At 38.6% G+C, this 11,362-nt stretch overlaps 1 protein-coding gene across 1 annotated transcript; it reads right to left on the minus strand.

Annotated features, from left to right (window-relative positions):
• Positions 1-21: 21 nt before the first annotated feature.
• On the minus strand, positions 22-2,016 carry LOC119886582 (methyltransferase-like protein 7A). The gene is made up of 2 exons (XM_038697413.1): positions 1,441-2,016; positions 22-642 (listed from the first exon to the last, which is right to left on the minus strand). Exons 1-2 carry the CDS (start codon positions 1,936-1,938, stop codon positions 409-411), a joined length of 732 nt encoding a protein of 243 aa, XP_038553341.1. The 5' UTR covers positions 1,939-2,016; the 3' UTR covers positions 22-408.
• Between the last annotated feature and the right edge of the window lie 9,346 nt (positions 2,017-11,362).

Here is an 11,362-nt window from a genome sequence, read left to right on the forward strand (position 1 = left end):
AGGAAAAAAACTAACAACGCATAAGGATTAAACTCTTTAATTATTAACACAATTATCTTAATCACAACAAAAAAAAGTACATTGTGACAATTATCATGGCATAAAAAGTACAAAAAAATAGTATCAAGCAGATAAACTCTGAAATTCCCTATGGTAGCATCATATTGATTGATGTATCTGCAAGCTACTTGGAGATGGGGAATGAAGGATAGAAGATCAAACATCATCTTTTTTTTTTTTACTTAAGTGCAAAATGCAAAATTAGTTTTCAATACAAAAATAAAATTAGTATCAAAGTCACTGGTGATCAATCATATGACATGGGAGAGGACAGGCATTTAGTGCTTGGCATATTCACACGCTATAGTCACGAGGCAAGCTGCTACGCGAAGCTAACCAGACAGAATTTCATTTCACAGCATAACCTATGATGTGTGGTTTGATCAAGAAGGTGAGCGGCGCTTCAACGTGTCTCAGTTTGAGTTCAGAGAATCCAGCCGCCTCCAGATGCTTCCACGTTTCCCGGGTGACCATGCATCCATCCCCAAAGTAGTACCATGCAGGCTGGAGAACATGCTGGAAGAAGTAGGCCCAGGTGGAGGGGTCTGCCATAACATGCTCGATGAAAAAGAAGGCTCCCCCCTGCAAAGCAAAGATTGGCTATGTGTAGCATAATATAGTATGCAAATTGAAAAATGTATCCATTCTACCTGGTAATACATGTTGGGTTTTTTTTTTATATCTCTTGCAGAAATAGGTTCCCATACTTGTTTTGTGTAGCCTACTTTCAGGGATACTGGTAGAAACTGTCAAATACAAAAACTTTCAAGTTGAATATCAGATGCAAGTTGATATTATGGAATGAAAGTCCATAAGAGAATATTGATTGGCACATCAAAATGAATTATGAAACCATACTGGCATCATCTCAGGAGAAAGGTAGCAGCAGTGTATAATTATTAGTAAGAGTCAATAGGAAATCCAGTGGCAACAACCTAAAGATGAAATAATTAGTACATTGGGAGGTGCATCTGCGTGGGATCATTTCTCTGCTTTGCATGTTTTACATCAGCATGAGGAGTTATTTTATTTTTGTCAATTAGAGGCTAATACACAGCAGACACCTCACTAACATAGGCCTACACAAACACACAAGGTTTTTCTATTTAGCATATTAAATTTTATTTCATATTCTCAGTAAATTCTATACATAGATACAAAATAAAATATTATATGATCCTACCAAAAAACACTTATTTTCTTGTTGTTTGTTTAGGGAATTGTTATAAATTTCCACTGGTGGATGATTAATCCAGAAGTTGAACTGCAGCGCAGCTATTATTTGAACAGTAGCCTTATTCAAATACAGGCTATGGCTGCACATTTACTGGGAATACACCTATTTTGACCTAAGTTTTTCAGGAGCCACAGATGACTTACTGGTCTCAGTATGCGGTGGGCCTCTCGCAGAGTTTGCGGTATGTTGTTGACAGAGCAGAGCACCAGGGTACAGACAACAGCGTCTACCGACTCGTCCTGCACTGACCCCATGTCCTCCCCCGACGCCACCACAAATCTGTCATACGTGAGGTGGTCATTCTCGCCCATGCTTTTCTTCAGATATTTCTGAAAATGGGGGTTCGGGTCAGTGCAGATCACCTTGCTGCCAGGCGGATAAAACTGAAAATTTGTGCCGGTGCCGCAGCCAATCTCCAAAATTGTGAGCCGCCCGCCGCCAGGCTGGTTGAACTCTGTGAGGCTGCGAAACAGCTCCTTCTTCTTGTCGTGCATTTTTTTGTTGTACGTTACAGAAATCCGGTATAAACAAAATGGGAAGAGACGTTTGTATAGTTGATACAGGCCTGCCGCTTCCATCAGATGAAGGGGCAAGCATAACGCACTGACGACCAAACTACAAAGTCGCATTAGAAAACTCATTTTTGCTGACTGTAGCTATAGACTGTATAAAATACCTGTGACCTGCGTGGCGACCACGTGAGAGACGAACTACAACGGGAAGTCCGGTTAAATGTTCCAAAATAAGAGTCGACAAGTAGAAACCAAGTACACACTAATGCCAACTGCCACTATAATTCAGTACATTAACATTGTTGTAGTACTATCATGCTACCTTTTTTACTCAGTGAAATGTTGGCACCATTGAAATCCATTGTAAGGCTAGCTAATTTCAACTGTTAATTGTAAGTATTAACGTTTTTGGACACACACATGGTTTTGTATTTTAGGATAATTGCTATTGGTATAACTAGGTTTTTAGGTATAACTGGCTAGCTATTGTTAGTTCCCTAACAGCTAAGTGTAGTGTTTTAGCTGCTGAAACTTAACATATAGCATGTAAAGTTAGCATTAAGTTCCATTGTATTAGCTAGCGTTAAAACCCTAATTGTGTAGACTAGTCCTGTGCATTGCATTTTAAATTAAATATTGAGTGTTCAAGTTCTGACTTTGCCGCTTCGGGGCAGAGTAGCTCCTAAACAAGCTGACAAATCCCACATCCCTGATATAACATTAGTTAATGTTATTACGGCTAACGGCTATGGTTACTACGTCAACAAAACAAAAAATACTGATAAGAAGTACTGCAGCTGCACGTTCTTTAGCATGCTGGCTATACAGTCCCCTTCACTGGCTAATGTTAACTGTAGTCGCTAACTTTGTTTGTGTGCCACATGGTACTTTATTGTTAGCTGTAAAACAGTGGCTTGCTGCTGCTGGAAGTGGTGTTGATGGAAGGCTAAAAACAGGCTAAAAAGACAGAAGTTGAAGAATTTAGTAATAATTCATGGTGTGTTCGTCATGGCAGGCAAAACATTACAGATTAAACATAGTAATTTATTTCAAATAATACAGTACTGATGGCGCTCCAGGAGACAGCTTCACAGAAAATGATGGAAACTCCGGTAAACTCCCACTGCAATGTTACAGTAATATTTTTTAAGCTTGACGTTGAGCTAAACCATGCTCTTTGCGTGATAATGTTACAATGACTGCATTTAGCCAATGTGATACTTTGACATCACATTTGCTTTGTACTGTTAATGTTACATAATTTCTTTCAGGTTAAAAACAACTCCGGTGGTACACAGGATAGTAATATGGGTCGCATTAGCTGGTGAAGTAATGGGGCAAGCCATACAACTCTAGTATTTTGCAACAGGTGATATTAGCAATTGGTCGCCATTAGCCGGCAAACTATCGTTACCTAACTTGAGCCAACTAAAGCACAAAATCAAAATATATTTCACATGATTTGCAGTAATGTGAGTTTACCTGTCTGATGGGATGTGCGCTAGCTCTGGGTTGGTTATGAAAACAAAGTGAAGGTCTCTCAGGTGACTCAAATGCCTTTCCGATGTTAATTGTGTTTTTGTTCGAAGTCGAATATTTATTATCCTTATGTTGAATTTGTGTTGGAGTCTGTTTTAAGAAGAAGAAGATACTTTATTGTCACATACACATAGTGAAATTCATTCTCTGCATTTAACCCATCTTCCAAGGGACCAACTCTAGATCTTTGCCAGTGTCTGGTCAATAACGCTGACTGGAGAACCTAACATGTTTTTGGTTGTGGGGAAACCGGAGCAAACCCATGCAGATACGGGCAGAACATGCAAATTCCACACAGAAAGGCCGGGGCAACCAGGATTTTAACCCACAACCTTCTTGTTGTGAGGCCTCAGTGCTATCCACTGGACCACAGTGGTCTGTGTTGTGCTGGGAGCCTGTCGTTTTTTTGGTGTTAGCAGACTCGGTAGCACTTTATAATAACTACACACTATAAAGCTTTAGTTAAGCATTAGTAAATAAAGAATTCATCATTTATAAAGCATTGTTCATACTTCAATACACATTAGTAAGTCATTCATAAACACAGTTACAAATGTTTTATTCTTTATTATCTACACACTATAAAGCAGTTGTTAAGTAGTACATTTTTAATTCATTTATAAACCATTGTTCTTACATTAATACACATTAGTAAGTAATTTATAAACATAGTTATACATGTTGTATTCTTTATTAATAGGCTCATCTATAATGTGCTTAATAATTGTATTTTCTTACTTTATACATGATCGGTTCACTATTTATAAATTAAGTAATACTTTAATGACAAACCATTTATATACGAGTTGTTAATGGTTCATAAGATCATTTGGAAAGTTAAAAAAAAAAAGACGACATAGGTTAACTGCCTGTTTTTTGATACTTTCCCGAGAAAGAATATAAACAATCTCAGCATAACTCGTAAATCTACCAGTGGCAAAGCCCAAAGGATGCTACTAAGTCTACACGAAAGATGCCCCAGCTAACTTTACTGGGTAAAAGCCTCACTGTTACAGGCCTGGTACCATTTCTCTGAGACAGATCATCTATCACTACCAGCTCATCAATTATGTGCTTATTGATTGTATTTGATAAAAAGTTATTCCAATGAAAAAACATATTTATGCGCCTATGGTTCATACAATCATATAGAACATTTAAGGAAATTATTTAATAAGTATTTTCTCTCTAAAGTAAGGACTATCTAGGCCATACAAAACATTACAAATGAGATTGAAAAAAGTCTCAGTTAGGCTTCTTAAGTCTCAGCTTTATTAGGGCCTGGGTTAACACCCCTATGTCGAGTTGTTTTTGGACGTCTCGGCGGTCAAGTTAGCAACAATAAATACGCAACGTCTGGTTACGCTTTCAAAATAAAACTAGTGAATAAAGTTTTGAAACAGAACGTTAGTTGCATTCCATACGCAACCGAAGAAAAAAACTCAATATTGTGTATCTGTGTTTAACACAGTAAACAAGTGAAAGTATGGTTTCTGGTCAAGCCGCCTTCTCAACCATGTCTCCTCCTTACCAAAGAAAACATAACAAAATACGGGCCTTAAAGCAGCGCTATTTTGACCCTTGGCGCATCCAGTAGTCTCTGCAGTGTGCGCTAGTGATGGCAAGTTCGAGTCTTTTGACAGACTCGTTCATTCAAATCTCGTTCTTTAAAATTAACTAATCTTTTTTTGAGTCATTTCGTTCATTTCGTTCATTTGAACTAGGCTGGTTATTGCGGTGCTGCAGCCCTATAGCCCTCACCTCTTGATTACTGTATATCATCATTATATAAACCCCCACAACCAAATTCAAACCATGTAAAAACCACAGAAATATATTGTCAATATGTAATCACCACTACTCCGCTAAATCCTTCCATTTTCACAATCTTTCCCGAGTAGTATGCAACCAGACCAGCCATATATAACGTCCCTATCCATGAGTAAAATATTAATATCAGATTTGCAGTAAATATATTGAAGTAATAAGCTTGATACACTATATGAATAAACACACTCTTATTAAATTTCAACCAATTAAATAATAATCTGGATCAAGCCTCAAGTTCTTAAAGAACTCCAGCACAGACAGAGGAACAAAGAAATAAACACATATAAACGCAGCAATGTGGCAGTTCTGGACGCAGAATGGGCCACATCAGGTCCGGATTATGCAGACAGAGAAACGAACATGAGCACATCGCTCTCAAACACTGCAGGTTGTTCACCAGTCAGGAGCTGTGAAACAACAGCACGGCTCTGTTGGTAAATAAAAAGGAAAAGTTACATTGCGTTCTCTGGTGGACCTGGATCAGCTGTTAGCTGTTTACAGGGCTAACTCTAATGTTGCTACGTGGCTGTGTTTTAATGTTTTAATGACCGGGTCTGTTTGTTTTGGAGAGGAGACTACCTCTGAGGTAATTCGGCTCCAGGTAGAACTCTGTTAGGGCTCTGAAGTGGACCCACAACAACTCTCATCAGCTGTTAGCTGTAATGTTAAACACTAGCAGGCTGTGTTAAAACTATAACTTAGCACAACATCACTGCGCTGTAATAATGTTAACAAATAATAATTAATAAAATAGCTATATAATGTCAGTCCAGTGACTGTGACCTGACAGCCGCCCTGCCTCTCATTCTCCGGCGCTGGCAGTAACTCAGCCTGCAGAGTGAACGAAAGACTGAGGAGGACCCATGTGAGCAGTGAACGAGTGGTTCATTCCTGCTCCACAGTAGCAGCTGTCACGTGACAAATGAATGACTCAGAGACCCACAGTTGAGAGTCGTGAACTAATCACTTCTGTTTCCTGTGCTGCCTGCTTACCACAGCCCTGTAGCCAAGCTGTCACATGACAAATGAACGACTCAAACAGACCCACAGTTGAGAGTCGTGAACTAATCAATTCTGTTTCCTGTGCTGACGGAGCCCATGTAGCTGACGTGTGACGAGTGAACGCAAGAGTCCAAGATCCTTCACGCATGCATGAAAATTAACGAATCACTCACTGAGACAACCCGTTCCTCCCGAGTCATACACACGATTAGGTCTTATGAACGAAACGTACTTTGAACGACACAACACTAGTGTGCGCTCACTTTAGCGCCAGACTGCACCGAGGAAGAACAGAGAGAAGCAGGCTAAGACGCATGTGGAAAAACAAGATCACATTGGCCCAGAAGCGGGTCTTAAGTGTAAAAACACCATCACTCAGGATTTTTGAATGCCGTCATTTACCGAAGGAGTTTTCCCCACCTGGAAGCTCCGACGAGTAAAGTTTGTAACCTTTAGGAGAGAGCTAAAACTGCAGCGTGATGCTAGCTTAAATAGGTGGTTTAAAACCATATTACTGTAAGTTAAAGCAGTCGGAGGATGTTGTGAACAAGATGGCGTGAACTGTTCAACAGTATTTTGTTGTGTCGTGGTTTCAAACTAATCTCTGGAGGTACTTTTGGATGTGTAAGCACATGTAGTACCTTCAGTGGTATTTTTATTTACAGTATTTATGATAATAATGTTACATGTTAAAGATAATTTCCTTGACTAAAATGTGTAAACTCTGTTCAGTATGTTTTGGTTGTAATTTAATGTAATATAATGTTAAGAGATGGAGAAATTTAATTAATTCATAGTAGTGATGTCTTGCTTAAATGCTACCTGGTAAAGTTATAAATCTTTGGTATACCAATGTAAAACTTAAGAAGAGACCCTAGACAACAGGGTGATGATATTGAGTTTTGACAAACAGGATGAGATCTTATTTGAAGAACATTGACTGTGATGATTTATCTGATTTATTCTGCACCATACAGTCCTTGACAAAAGTCTTGTCGCTTATCTATTTTGTAGAAACACCTGCTATTAACCTGACTTTTAATTAATCAATTGGTGTCAGAAATAGCTCATATGAAAAGCTAAAACCCTCCCAAATGATGTTTAATGCACTGAAATTAAACTAAACTAAACTAAAATTAGTTTCACTGAAAAAAGATTTATCATCTAAACAAGACAGAAAGGTCAAATTTTGGCAAGACAAAAGTTTTGTCGCCTATACAGAAATTGAACAAAGTTACTGCAAATACAAAAATATGTCAGCAAATTAAGTAGTGGTGCTGTGAGATCCAAATTTAATATCTTGACTTCCATGAGCTTGAAGGACTGCATCCATGCGTTTTGGCAAGGATGCATACAATTTATTGATGAAGTCATCAGGAATAGCGAAGAAAGCAGTCTTGCATGCCTCCCAGAGTCCATCAATATTCTTTGGTTTCGTCTTCCATGCTTCCTCTTTCATCCTACCTCACATATGCTCAATGATGTTCATGTCTGGTGACTGGGCTGGCCAATCCTGGAGCATCTTGATCTTCTTCGCCTTGAGGAACTTTGATGTGGAGATGGAAGTATGCGATGGAGCACCATCCTGCTGCAGAATTTGGCCTCTTTTATGGTTGGGAATATAAGAGGTAGCTAAGATTTCTTGGTATTTTAGACTATTGATGTTGCCTTCCACCCTGCAGATCTCTCGCACACCCCCATACTGGATGTAACCCCAGACCATGATTTTTCCGCCACCAAACTTCACTGTTTTCTGGGTGAATCTCGGATCCATGCGGGCTCCAGTAGGTCTCCTGCAATATTTGCGGCGACTGTGGTGTAATTCAACAGAAAATTCATCTGAAAAATCCACCTTCTTCCACTTTTCCAGCGTCCATCCTTTTAGCAGGCTGTAGGCCTTGGCAAATGCCACACGGTTTTTCAATTGTCTTTTGTTTAGTGCTGGCTTCTGGGCACTGATTCGACCATGGAGGCCATTTCGAGACAGAATCCGACTAACTGTTCTGGTTGACACAGGGACTTCAGGTGACCAGGTCTCGTGGAAAAATGTCTCCAGTGTCTTCAGATGTTTTTTTTATCCTCTGTACTTGACGCTGAGACACATGAAGGTGAATGAAGGTGTCTGCCACATCAGTAGTGGATCTGGTCTTCAGCCTCTCAGGCATGTTTGCAGAGGTCTAATTGCTGTTGATGTGAAGGTCTAGTGTACTGGGTTTGTTTTTATACACACCTGAGACCTAATTGATCCATTATTAGTCACAGGTGAAGCTCATATGACAAGGCGACAACACTTATGTCTTGAATGAATACTTTTTGACTGTTTCGTTTTGCACTGAAACATTATTACAAAAGCTGTTGGGATTAAAATGAGCCATTTCTTGAAAAAAAAAAAAAAACTTTTGTCAGGGACTGTACATGCAGCCTAGTTTTTGAGACCCTGGATTGTAGCTTAGAGGTCAACTCTTCGCTGGATGCAGATGGCGAGCAAGTCCCAGAGATGATGCACCCAGCTGCTTCAAGATCCCATTCAACAGGACTGACACATCTGATTACAGGACACTGGCTGATAAGAAAAATCCACCACACGTTCATTATCCTGCCCAGGTAGAGATACAAATAACTGAAAGACACTGGACACTTTTTAAAATTGTATTTGTTATGAAAGAGCTCTTCTTATTCTGGGGATTGTTTCAAACATGGTTGGTGCACTATGAGAGTGTTAAAGGCACTGTAATAATCCCGCCCCTGTTCTTTAATCACACAGTCTATTTCTTACCCCAACACTACTTCTCAGAACCTAGGTACCAACCTAGATAGCTAAAGTGCTACACTAGTGTTAAATATTCTAGACCTGTCTTTAGCATTCAAAAACTATGCCACAGGGCTTTCCCCAGTACGTTGAACTATGATGCTAAGGGGCTCCCAAGTGTGTTATAAAGTGACAACAAGGGGTCTTGACCATTGGTCCATATGTGATGACTTGGGAGTGAGAACGGGTTGGGTTGTAGATGGTTCATTTTATATCAACAGTTGTACAGTTTATGCAGCAATAGTCTCTCGTGTTGTTGGGTTTTTTTGTGAATGAATGGGTGAAAGGCATTTTGTAATAAATAATATGTTCTGTATCCCTTTGTGTTGTGTCAGTTTCCTTTTTCTGTTCAGACGATAACTGATTCTTGTGTGTTACAATATCATTTGTAAATGCTTTGTAAGGCATAGATAGCCCTCACTTTAGATGAGCTCACACAAAGTATTTATTAACAACTAGTAAATGCTTTGTAACTACCGGAATTAATCCTGAAATACTTTATTAACAAATGTTTAGAGAATATCTATTGGCTTTAAATTTCATTGTAAATTGTTAATGAGACATAGATAGTCCTCACTTTAGATGAGCTCACACAAAATACTTTACTAACCATTAGTAACTACCAGAATTAATCATGAATTGCAGTATTATTAAGTGTCATACAACATCTATGAACACGCACTATTAGACCATTTCTAAATAACTACATGTCACGTCAAGTTAGCGGTTGATCAAAGCACTGGAGAGGAGTAAGATAGGTGTCTTTAAACGGACCATCCAGCAACCTTTTGCTGGTCCCATCACAGCAGATCTCTGGAAGCGCAGATCTTGGAGTTTTGATGAGTAGTTCAGAGAAACGGTACCAGGCCTGTAACGGTGAGGCTTTTATCCTGTAAAGTTAGCTGGGGCATCTTTTGTGTAGTTTCAGTAGCATCCTTTGGGCTTTGCCATTGGTAGATTTACGAGTTATGCTGAGATTATTTATATTCTTTCTCGTGGAAAGTATCAAAAAACAGGCAGTTATGTAATAATTTTCTTAAACTTTCCAAATGATCTTATGAACCATTAACAACTCATATATAAATGGTTTGTCATTAAAATAATACTTCATTTATAAATAGTGAACCGATCATGTATAAATTATGAAAATACAATTATTAAGCACATTATAGATGAGCTTATTAATAAAGAATACAACATGTATAACTATGTTTATAAATGACTTACTAATGTGTATTAATGTAAGAACAATGGTTCATTAAATGATGAGTTAAAAATGTACTAATACTTAACAACTGCTTCATAGTGTGTAGATAACAAAGAATAAAACATTTATAACTGTTTATGAATGACTTACTAATGTGTATTAATGTATGAACAATGCTTTATAAATGATGAATTCCTTATTTACTAATGCTTAACTAATGCTTTATAGTGTGTAGTTATTATAAAGTGCTAAGTCCAATTTCATTGTGTTTGGCATGTTGTTGCCGTGTGTAGTCAGGGCCGGCCTGTCATGGCAGCATTGCACCTCTAGGCGAGATTTCAAACTGGCGCTCCCCCCAACCCAAGGGGGTCAGTATACTTATCAACCTCCACATCAGAGCCTAAATTGGAAGACCAAACCTATAAACCCCCTATAAACTGTGTGTCAACCCAGAGGCTATTTTCTTGCATTGTAGTGAATTTATGTGTTAATTTTATTGTAATGCATGAGCACTGGTTTAGTTTCAATGGTGGAGGGGACACAAATGAAGAGGAGGAAAATTGAAAGTATTTAACACTTAATTTCCTGGATTCTGGTGAAAATTTCTGCACCAGTTTATGGTGGAAATGTCTTTATCTATATAAAGGGAAACACAATATTCAGGCAGCAGGTGACAATTCAAAATATAAAATATTAATAGAATAAAATGCAGTAAGGCTTTCTGTAGCTATTGCTTTTAAATATATCCTGTAGATCAACTTTCTACTCTAATTGGCTGAATCAGCACTCATGCATTTACATTTATTCATTTAGCTGACACTTTTATCCAAAGCGACTTACAATTGCTATACATCAGAGGTCGTACGCCTCTGGAGAAACTAGGGGTTAAGTGTCTTGCTCATGTGTTGCAGTGGGGAATTGAACTTGGGTCTCTCACACCAAAGGCATGTGTCTTATCCATTGCCCCATCACCACCCCATGCAGGTATGATTTAGTCTTCCCTCCTCTCTTGTGTCTTTGTATGGGGAAGTAACCTTTTTAAATGTGCATGTGGCCCCTTTTCACCTCAATAATAAATAAATAAATTTTAATTCAGTTATAAACTCCTGCACTTTAATAGCTCCTGTGTTTCAGCAGATTTACTGCTCATGTTCAAAACTTTCTGC

This window comes from Micropterus salmoides, unplaced genomic scaffold (genome assembly GCF_014851395.1).
Source record: "Micropterus salmoides isolate LMB-PRFRI ecotype aquatic unplaced genomic scaffold, ASM1485139v1 Ms_hic_scaffold_4, whole genome shotgun sequence".
NCBI classification, from domain to species: domain Eukaryota; kingdom Metazoa; phylum Chordata; class Actinopteri; order Centrarchiformes; family Centrarchidae; genus Micropterus; species Micropterus salmoides.

Bases quoted from the DNA above. Each gene is read 5' to 3' on its own strand.
- LOC119886582 (XM_038697413.1), bottom strand. From the start codon at position 1,938: ATGAGTTTTCTAATGCGACTTTGTAGTTTGGTCGTCAGTGCGTTATGC. The intron at 643-1,440 runs GTAAGTCATCTG...TTTGCTTTGCAG, and splicing joins CCCACCGCATACTGAGACCA to GGGGGAGCCTTCTTTTTCAT.